At 28.4% G+C, this 11,003-nt stretch overlaps 2 protein-coding genes across 3 annotated transcripts; both read right to left on the bottom strand.

Annotated features, from left to right (window-relative positions):
* Positions 1–258: 258 nt before the first annotated feature.
* LOC113790208 (mesoderm-specific transcript protein-like) lies at positions 259–1,823 on the bottom strand. The gene is made up of 4 exons (XM_027339843.2): positions 1,367–1,823; positions 1,141–1,298; positions 930–1,069; positions 259–858 (listed from the first exon to the last, which is right to left on the bottom strand). Exons 1-4 carry the CDS (start codon positions 1,707–1,709, stop codon positions 327–329), a joined length of 1,173 nt encoding a protein of 390 aa, XP_027195644.1. The 5' UTR covers positions 1,710–1,823; the 3' UTR covers positions 259–326.
* Positions 1,824–1,965: 142 nt separating this feature from the next.
* Positions 1,966–10,807, bottom strand: LOC113790227 (uncharacterized). 2 transcript variants are annotated; one of them, XM_075824013.1, is made up of 10 exons: positions 10,194–10,807; positions 7,623–9,364; positions 7,295–7,530; positions 7,043–7,209; positions 6,824–6,876; positions 5,716–6,711; positions 4,200–5,426; positions 3,661–4,131; positions 2,853–3,572; positions 1,966–2,788 (listed from the first exon to the last, which is right to left on the bottom strand). In XM_075824013.1, the coding sequence occupies exons 2-10, from the start codon at positions 8,904–8,906 to the stop codon at positions 2,249–2,251; spliced, it is 5,694 nt and encodes a 1,897-aa protein (XP_075680128.1). In that variant the 5' UTR covers positions 8,907–9,364; positions 10,194–10,807; the 3' UTR covers positions 1,966–2,248. The 2 variants fall into 2 exon arrangements, with proteins under 2 accessions (XP_075680128.1, XP_075680129.1); XM_075824014.1 differs by having other exon boundaries at positions 6,824–6,870.
* Between the last annotated feature and the right edge of the window lie 196 nt (positions 10,808–11,003).

Here is an 11,003-nt window from a genome sequence, read left to right as displayed (position 1 = left end):
TTTTTGATTTGCAAACTGAAACGCAACAAAACGAAAACGAAAACGAAACAAAGCGAAACCGAAAACGAAACAAAAGAATTACGATTTCAAAACAAGTGAGCTGGAACCGGCAACGAAAATCGATTCGCGCTATAAACCAAAACAAAAATAAATTACCATGGTTACCATCATCATTAAAATTTCACAAGACTTTCATCATTTAAAAAAAAGGTAAAAAAACAAAACTTTATTTCAAATGTAATGAATGCAAAAATAGGGTGTTTGTTTTTAACAAAAATCTTATAGATAACATAATTAAAGAAAAAAAGTTAATCAAATTAAAGAGTTTATAGAAAATTATTTTTGTTTAAAAATTTTAAATATGATTGGACAACATCATCCGGTGCTTCTAATTGTGGATAATGTCCAATATCATTCGATAATTTATCGATACTTGGTTGATTAATTATACTACGATAAAATTCATCGAATGGTGGTGGATTTACTGGATCAGCTGGTCCATAAATAAAATGTAATGGAACGGGACGTGAATCACGTATAGCATCAACCCAATCATCTTCATTTTCAAAACGTTCATCAATATATGATAATAATTTTGGTTGAATTAAATAACCATCATTTAAACGTATTAATTTCCACATATCATATAATTCAGCAATTGTTGGTGGATTTTTTCGTCCAAATACTTTAGTAATAGCAATATAAAGAAAATAACGATTCATAAATCTTGTTGCTAAATTACCAACAATTGGTAAACGTAATAATTGTTGAAAAAAAACTGGACGATGATGTGATGGAAATATACCACCATTTAGCATACAAACTGATTCAATTCGTATGGTTGGTAATAAATTTTTTCTAAATTAAAAATTAAAAAATGTGAAATTAAAAATTGAAAAATATTTTATCAAAAAATGATAAAACTAAACTTATTTAATGATAATAAATGTTGTGCAACTGAATCACCATAATCATGTGATAATATATGAATATTATCAATAATTTTCAAATGATTTAATAATGATATTGTTAAATCAGCTTGATCTTTGATTGAATATTGATAAGATTTCTATAATGATGTCGAACAAAAAAAAACAAAACAGATTGATTAATTTCTTTTCCATTCATTTATATACATACAGGTTTACTACTGAAACCAAATCCAATAAAATCCGGTGCAATTATTCGACTAAAATGACGTGATAATTCGGGTAAAATTTTATACATATCCAAATTGGATGTTGGAAATCCATGCAGGTATAATAATATTGGACCATCAGTTTTATTGGTCATTTTGTCTGAAATTTAAAATATAAAAAAGAAAATCATCAATAACGATTTCAAAATCCCGAGAGAAAATAATTACCAATGAAAAAAATATCATATTGTGATCGATATTCAAATGTTTTACCCATCTCTTGCCAGCTATGTAAAAATGGTGATATTACCGGTTCAGGATAATGTGTAAACCATGTATACATTATAGCCATTAAAACAATCAAAATGGTCATTAAATGACGAATGAAACGAAAACATTGTTGACAATAATTTTCATTATCATTTTTATCATCATCATCATGATGTTTTTGATCATTATTAACATTCATAAAACGTTCCAATTCTTTACGTTTTGTTACTAATAATTCATTTGATTTATTACGATTATAATCAAACCTTGAACGTAAAGATTGTTCTTTTTTGGTTGACATTTCTTATTTCTTTTTTTTCGGGGAAAAGGTGATTGGAAATGAAAATTTCAAATTTTTCGTTTAAAAAAAACCAAAACAAAACAGGTACTATTTTGACGACTAATTCAACAGCCACAGGGTTGATTAGCTCGAAATAGATACATATGAAATTTTTCACCAAAACCACAATAAAATTATGAAATTTTTCTTCTTTTTTAATTTCAATTTCTAATATTTTTCAAAATGAAATGAAAAATCAAATAGGGTGATGATCTGATCGATTGGATAAGCAATAATTTTTTTTTTTGTAAACATACAACATTTTTAAGTAGTAGGAAAATATTAAGTATAAATAGATCAATATTTTGTAGAAATTTTATGCAAAAAAAATGAAAGGAAATTGTGAATGAAATTTTTTTTTGTTTCATAAAGATAAGGATAAGAAGATAATAATTGTTTTGGGTTGTTCGTTCTCAGGTATGTGTTTGTCAAGGTAAATCAGTATAATATAGAGATGTGATATTGGCTATTTGAAAGAAAAAATTTCTCTGTTTTTTTTTCTAGGTAAATGTTGTTGCCGTTAATTGACTATCATCAATCTGATAACTAATCGATGCTTCAACACTATTCATACTATCGATACTCATTCGTTTTAATCCACAATCATCGATTGTTGTTGTTGTTGTTGTTGTTGTTCCTGTTGCTGTTGTTGTTGTTGTTGTAATTGGTTTTTGATTTAAATTTTCTTGAAAATTTATTGATGGTCGTGATGGCTGTTGTTGTTGTTGTTGTTGTTGCGATTGATGATGTTGATGTCCATGATGATGATGTACCATTTCTGTTATACGTTTATTTTTTGGCTGTTGATGATGAACCGATGTTGTTGTTGTTGTTGTTGTCTTTGGCGGTGGTGATGGTTCAGAATCATTTTTTGGTTGTTGTTGTTGTTGTCGACGCTGTGATGAAGATTTTTGTGATTCAGCTGTCGTATCATTTTTTCCGCTTGTATTTGATTGTTTTTGTGAACGAAATACCTGATTACTTTGTAATGTACGTTTCCAACGATCACATGTACTACGTAATTTTGATAACCATGTATGCTATATGTGTGTGTGTGAAAACGTCAAAAATTAATTGATTTGAAGAAAACAAAAAAAATCTTACTTTAGCTGATTCACTTGATGCTTGAAATGTATGTACAGTAATAACCTGTTGAAAACGATTCAAACAAACCAAAACGAATGCATTTTTTAGACCACTATTATTACTACTAGAGCTTCCGCTACCGGAACCACCACCACTACCGCTACCACTTCCACTTCCATCTGATCCAGGTACATCATGTATATAAAAACGATCCAATGATAATGGTTGTTTATAGACAACATATTTAAAACATGCAGCATTATTACTACTTCCACCGCCACCACCACCACCACCACTAATACTTCCGCCGCCACCAGTTAATGGACCATGATGTGGTTCACCATGTAATGACATTAAATTAATACCGGTTTGTGTTATTGAACCAGCGCTTGCTGTTGTTGTTGTTATTACATGATGACTACCACCAGGTAAACTACCAGATGTAAAATGATGACCTGATGTAACAGCAGCCGCAGCAGCAGCAGATGTTACAATAGTTCCTGCACCTGCAATGGCTGCTGCTGCTGCTGTCGATATAGAACCAGTACCAGGAACATTTGTTATAACATTATTAATATTTGTATTTGTAACAGCACCGGTAATCATTGTTGTTGCAACAGCAATCGATGCAGATGGATTTACTACATTACTAGCACCAACTGATCCACCTACTACTGAACTATAACTTGATGAACGTCCACTACAATTAGTTACCCAACGATCGGTCAAGGTTGATTGCTGATGAATAACAAAAAAAAACAAAACAAAACAATAAAATATCAATCAATTTTGAAAAATTCAATTCAATTCAATAAATGATTCTAACCTTTTTACCAAGACCTTTTTTTCGTCTTGTTATCAATAATAAATCATCGAATAGGAAGACATACATTTCAATTGATTTACCACTATCCATTATCATTAATGGTCCTTCCAATATTATTTGTCGTCGTGGACTAACAATTAATCGTTCACATGGTTGTTTTTGTAGAAAACTTTTTAAAAATTCTGGTACAAAAACTTTTGGATCCATATCAAGTACTGATGGCCATAATATATTACGTTGTATTTCTAATAAACGTTCAAAATTTTTTAACCAACGCATTTTATCATCTAATTCACGTAAACTATGTTCTTGTTGTTCAATAATTGATTGTATAATACGTTTTTCATCCGATTGATATGTTTTACTTTCAATTTCTTTTAATAATAATGGTATACGCATTACATGTTGTACAGGTGTTACTAATAAATCTGTTAATTGTAATTTTTTACATCTTGGATCACGATTACACCACTTTAACAACAAAACAAAAAACAAAAATTGATTAATAAATTCTTTAGACACAAAATAAATAAACATACTTTTTCAAATTCAATAAATTCTAAATGTCTTCGTAATGTTTCTAAATATTGTAATGCATTTATATAATTTAATGTATAACGATGATATGCTTGTGTTGATGATGCAATACGATTATTTTTTAAATATAATTTATTTAATATATTTGTCACCTGTATACCATCACCGGATGATTCTTGTTGTATTAATAATGATAAAAATTCTTTACAAAATGCATATGTTACTAAACATAATTCATCAAGATTACCAAATAATACTTCTGGTTCGGCAAACATTGCATAACCTTCAACCTGTATATTTTTCAATGGTTCCATAAAAACATTTTTCAATACCATTAAATGATCAACTAAAAATAATAATTCACTTTGAAATAATTCCCATAATGCTTCACGACGACGTTTTTCACGTTTAAATTGTTGAAAACAATCACGACAAAATTGTGATGGTTCAGGTGCTGGACCTGGTCCATAAATATCATTACTGTTCATAGTGAATCCTGAATTTATTGGCTGTTGTGTTTTACTATTGCTAGATGGCTGTAGTGGTTCTAAATTTTGTTGTTGATGCTGTTGATCAACGACGGCTGTTGTTGTTGGATTATCAGCAATTTCAAAATCAACAATACTTTCTACTTCTTGTTCAGTTGAAACTGAATCAGTTCGTTGATAATATTTGGCACTTTGTACTTCATATTTTGTTTGATTTTCTGTTCCATTAATTAAATTTGTATCATTCGGTTGTATTAATAAACGATCAACACTATATGATGCTGCTTTTGGCATATTTGTTGTTAATAATCCTGTTGTTGTTGGTGGTGGAGGTGGCTGTGATGGTGGAACGACTGGTTGTGGAATTGCCGGAATCATAATAGTCTGTGTTCGATGACATAATGGACAATTTACAGCTATTGTATCCAATGTATTTGATTGTAATGAACTAAATCTTGAATTATCAATAAATCTTGAATGATATTGTTGATTTGGTTGATTTGTTGTTTGTCCTAATGATAAAGCATTGATTAACGAAATGGCCGATGATGATGTTGTTGATGAACAATCATTTGATATACGTCGTTTTTCCAATCTTGATTGAAATTCATACCATGATATACCCCGATAACGTAACATTGATTCATCAAAAAATGAATTTGATGGTGCCAAATTTGAAAGAAATTCTTCAAGGCCACAAAGAATTTGATCAGCTTTTGAACGGCTACCTGACCTGTCAAACTGAACACACATTTGGATGGACAGAAAAAATTTTGTTCTTCCAGCACATAGAAATTGAAGAGATAGATAGAGAGAGAGAGAGAAAGACAAACAGACAGAGGAAATATATCTGCTACAAACATGCATAACATGCATTGAATAATAACATTCCAACAAAAAAAAAAAAATAAAAAAATAATAAAAATGAAAATAAGCATAATCACACTATCTAATGAATCTAAAACAAGCATCTTTGTAATGATTTTATGTGTTTTTTGATTTTTGTTTGTTTTGGAGGAAAACTACTTACCAACCGTAATAATGACCAAGTATTTTTATGTGATTTACGATTATCATGATCGGTTAATAAGCTCGATGCAAAACCACCACCACCACATTCAGCAATTAAATTGGCACGTTGTGTTAATACTTTACTATAGACAAGTAAATCACCAGGACAAATTTGCATTGGTGGTATAACAACAACCGATGAACGACGGCGATTATTTTTATTATTTGAAGGGCTATTTAAATTAACACCAAGCAAATTACTTGAACTTGAACTTGGTGGTGATGAATGATCATCACTACGTGGTGATTTACGACCATCATCATAATAATGATCACTAATTTCTGGTGATATTGATTTACATTTATTATCATCATCATGAACATTATCACCACCACCACTAGAATGATGATCCGATATTGATACATCAGATGTTTGTTCAATACCTATTGATGATTGATTACTACAACCGGTAATTTCAACATTAAAACTAGGCAATGAATTTCTTTGTGATTGTTTGCTTTTATTCGATATTGAATTATCAATAAATGATGATTGATTATTGATTGGTGATAATTGTTGTCCAAAATCATTATTATCATTATCATTTGTTATTGAAGTAGTAATAGATTTATCCGATCCTGCATCATCATCATCAATTGATGGACCATCGGTTATTAATTTTGGTGGTACAAGTGCACGACGACGACGTCTACGTTGTAGTTCTTCAACTGATGGTTGTTCATCTGGTGCCATTAATTCTTGATCATCATAATTATATAAAAGATAATCATCATTATCATCAATTTGTTTATCACATGATTTCCGACTATTTCCACTTTTACGACTATTATCATTTGAACGATTTGAATATTTATAATTATGATGATTATGTAATTGGCCCGATTGTAATTGTTCTTGTTGTTTTTTTTGCTGTTGTTGTTGTTGTTGTAATATTAATTCCGGTTGTTTACTTAAAACTGATAATTTTCTTAATACTGGATTGACATCTTGAATCTATTATTTTGAGGAAAAAAATACCAACAAAAAAAAATACAGAAAAAAATACAAATTTTAATGGATTCCAGAGAAACAAAAAAAAAAAGAAGCTTTTCCAATCTCTCTATACCTCTGATTGAATATTTGGTGATGGTAGATTTAGATATGTTGAATGTGCTGTTGCTAGAAAAGAGGATTTTGTTCAGAAAAAAAAATAAAGAAAACAGAGACAGACAAAGACAGACAAAGAGGAAAACAAAAAGTACAGAGATTATCAATTTTGTATTAAATACTTGAAACGAAAATTTGTTCATTTTTTTCGTTTTTTTTTTTTTTGTTATTCACTTACAACCATCAGGTACTTGAAGACCACCACCACCACCGCTACTACCACTATTACTACCCATACAACCATTATTATTTGATCCAATTGTTTTAGGTAAATCTAATAAAAATGGTTTCATTGCCATTTTTTGTTCTTGTTGGCTTGATGCTTCCAATGATATGTTTAATAATCTAATTTAATTAATGATAATAATTGTAATAATGATAATTAATTTTAAAAATTTAAATTTAAAATGTAATTTTTTAAATTGTTTACCTGTTTTTAGTATCAAAATTATAAAGCTCATTATCACCTGAACGATTTCTTTGTTCATTATAATCATAATAATTATAATCATTATCATCATGATAATGATGATATGATGATTTTGATATTTTTCTTCGATCATTATTATTACGTTTTTGTCGTTTTTGATTATTATTATTATTATTATTATTATTAATTTGATTTTGATTGATAATTTTATTATCATTCATTTCAGATGCAGGAGACTTTATAAAATGTAATTTTATAAAAAAAAAGTTTTATAAAAAGGATTAAAATCTTTACTTTTTTCTACAAAAGAAAGAAAGAAAAAACTTACAAGAATCACTATATTTGTTTCAGTATCATCATCATCATCAATAGTTGAATCATCAAATGAATCTGGTGCTGAATTAATCATTTTATTACGATTATTATTACAATGACGATTTAATGTTGTTGGTTGTGATGATGATGATGATGAATTTAAAGCTTCAGTTGTAATTGATTTAATTTTCATTAATTTTTTATTATTACCATCATTATTATTATTTTCATTTGTAATATTAAATAATGCTGTTGGACGGATTAATTTTGGTTTTAAATCCAAAATATTTAATCTATTATTATTATTATTATTACGTTCATCATGTATTAATTCAGGTGATGATGGTGATGATGTACTTTGTACTAATCTTGCATATCCTGTACCAGAATTATCATTAAATGATGCAGCACGTTTTAATATTGGTTGACGATTTTGTTGTTGTTCTCGTTGCTGTTGATGTTTATTACGTCGTACACTTGTTGTCCAACGAAATGTAGATTTTTTTCCTGAATTCAATGTTGGAAATGGACTTGTTGGACCACTATGATTTTGTTGTGAATTAAATGTAACACTCATTGTACTTTTCCAGAAACGACCAACATATCCACCACCAGCTGAAGTATTTTCATTTTTTATTAATTTTTCTGGTTGTGTTATCATTAGATTTGTTGATTGTTGATTTAAACCATCACTATAGCTATGATGATCAGTAATATTACGTAATTTTGCTGCAGCAACATTAATCAATGCTGTTGTTGATGAATGTGTTATTGTTGATGATGATGATGATTTTTTACCTGGTAATTTTTTCGCAACATTTAATAATTCTGGTGCTTGTATTAGATTACATTGAATAGCAACATCATGTTGCCATAAAAATGGTCGATCAATTTGATTGATTAATGTTGTTGATGCTGTTGATGGATCAAATCCTGATGCAGATGATCCTATTACTGTTGTTGATTGTAATGGAATGGTTGTTAAATTTAATGCTGAACCATATGATTCATTTTGTAATTGTTCATATTCAATAATTGGTTCAGTCGGTTGTTGTTGTTGTTGCGATGAAATAATTGCTGATGATGAACCAGTCTTCTTTGATAATAAATTGAATGTATTCCGTAATGGATTTGATGATGTTGTTGATGGTAAAACATCAGCAACATTTGCAGCTGCTGCTGCTGTTGATGATGATGAAACATCTTTAAATGATAATTCTGAATAACTACGATTACGGCTAAATTTTTCACGTAATGATTTTGTACGATTATTTAATCGTTCTTTACAGATATTCATTTTTGGTTGTTTTGGTTTTGGTTTTGGCTAAATTAATGAATTAAAAATATGAAATTTTTTTTTCTTTGTTTTGTTTTGGTTCATTTTACAAAAAACAAAAACAGAATTTCTTCAATGAAATTCTATCATATCAAATTTTCGTTTACATTTTTTGTTTCTTGTTTGTTTCTGCTTTGCTTTGCTGTTTATCTAATGAAATTTTAAAGTGTAAACAGGTGGTGAAACTGAAAAATTCGCTGTTTGTTTGTTTGCTTGTTTAACAAAAAAAAAACAAACCAAAATTATGATTAATATAAAGTTTCACTCAAATTACAATGATGTTGTTGTGTGTGTGTACGGTAAAACTAAAAAAAATTGAGAAAATGAAAAAATTTGATATGTCAAATGTCAAATGATGTTGTTGTTGTTTGTTTTTGTTTGTTGTTGCTATATATAGATGTTATTCAACGAATTTTTATCTGGAAAAAAAGCGAAAAAGTGGAAAAAAAATTATTTAACAAAATTCAAAATTCAAAAAACCGAAAAAATCAAATCAAAATCATCATCATCATCAATAGAATCTTATGATCACTTTCAAATTATTGGAAAATTCTTTTGAAATTCCATGATGATGATGATGATGAAAATATTTACTCGAACAAAAAAATTTTATGCACTCAAATCAATTATTTTCCCGATGAAAATATAGAAAAAAAAACTGTCAAAACAGAGGAAAAAAACAAGAATCTTTTTTTTAAAAAAAACAATGAATGTTCATTCAAGTATAAACTGAAATGATGATGATGATGAAGAAATTAATAATAACATCATCATGTTTGACGTTATGGATGGAGGCATTCTCTCTCTCTCTCTACATTATTATATAATATTACCAAAAAAACAATACATCCCTGTATATATTATGATTATTATTATTTTTGTTTGTTTGGTTTTATTATTATTATTATTATTAGGTCCCTGTTTTATCGTTTAGTTTTCATTCATTCATTCATTCATTCATTCATTCATTCAGTTAATTTGTTAGTTAGTTATATAATAATAAATATCGCTGAATAACTGATGTGATAATGAATGAATGAATTTTTTGCTGGCTGTCTTTCTTTCTTTCATAATAATTCATGTGATAAAAAACGAAAAAAACAAGAAATAAATTACTAATTAATCGACAGAATTATTATTAATTTTGATCGATAAAGGTGTTGATAATTTTGTAATTAGAAAAAAAATTAATGAAAAATGATGATGATGATTATCGAATGAATGAATGACAGAAACGAAGAAACTCACATCATTTCATTTCATTTTTCCCAATTTTAATTATATGTGCGATGTAAATTTGAAGATGGAGATAGATAGATCACAATTTTGTTGTTGTTGTTGAATAATCAAAGGGTTAAAAGAATTTTTTATCCACCAAAAAAAAAAAACACTTATTTTTTAGCGGTAAACATTATAACCATAACCAAATTAAACTATAACCCAAATTGTAATAGGGTTACGGATATAACGATTTTAGAAACAAAACAAAACAAAACAAAATATTCATTGAGAATCAATCGATTTGAAAACAAAAAAAAAAACACAAACAGAATACAATGTCTATACAGCAAAAGACCAAATATCAAAATGATTAGTAGTTTTGTTTTTTATCATTTTTTGAAATAAAAAAAAAATTTCAATGTTGTAATCGTGATCACGGTTGTCGTTTGATAATGGCGCGCATAATTTTAACGGTAGCTCAAACCAGCCAGCCAGCCAGGCAAATTATTCAACAAACAAACATAGTCATCAAATACAAAGCAAAAAACACACACAGCGTTATAGTTTTGTCAAGCAGTAGAGAAAAAAAATGTGTGATTCTCTCGATGTGATTCTTTCATGGTGTGTGTGTGTGTCATTATGTGTATGTTTTTAAAATGTACCACACACACAGAATCGAGAGAATAATTTCAAAAAAAAGAGAAAAAACCTGGAGTCGTCGTCGTAGAATCATTCATTCATTCTTTCTTTCAAACGAAATTTTTTTTTCGGTTTTTTTGTTTTGTTTTGTTTTACAGAATATAGAATTTATTGTTATCATTCTTATTACAAATTTGT

Source organism: Dermatophagoides pteronyssinus, unplaced genomic scaffold (assembly GCF_027571235.1).
Source record: "Dermatophagoides pteronyssinus isolate colony J.1.1.1.1 unplaced genomic scaffold, Derpt_VIB-CSIC_2022.12 sq0044, whole genome shotgun sequence".
NCBI lineage: Eukaryota > Metazoa > Arthropoda > Arachnida > Sarcoptiformes > Pyroglyphidae > Dermatophagoides > Dermatophagoides pteronyssinus.
Note: the sequence above shows the minus strand (reverse complement) of the source record. Positions and strands in the feature narration are given on the sequence as shown.

Coding starts and splice junctions, on each gene's coding strand:
- LOC113790227 (XM_075824013.1), bottom strand. CDS start 8,906: ATGAATATCTGTAAAGAACGATTAAATAATCGTACAAAATCATTACGT. Junction 7,531..7,622: donor AAACAAATATAGTGATTCTT/GTAAGTTTTTTC, acceptor CATTTTATAAAG/TCTCCTGCATCTGAAATGAA. Junction 6,877..7,042: donor TCTTCAAGTACCTGATGGTT/GTAAGTGAATAA, acceptor CCTCTTTTCTAG/CAACAGCACATTCAACATAT.
- LOC113790208 (XM_027339843.2), bottom strand. CDS start 1,709: ATGTCAACCAAAAAAGAACAATCTTTACGTTCAAGGTTTGATTATAAT. Junction 1,070..1,140: donor TTGGTTTCAGTAGTAAACCT/GTATGTATATAA, acceptor ACATCATTATAG/AAATCTTATCAATATTCAAT. Junction 859..929: donor CATTTATTATCATTAAATAA/GTTTAGTTTTAT, acceptor TTTTTAATTTAG/AAAAAATTTATTACCAACCA.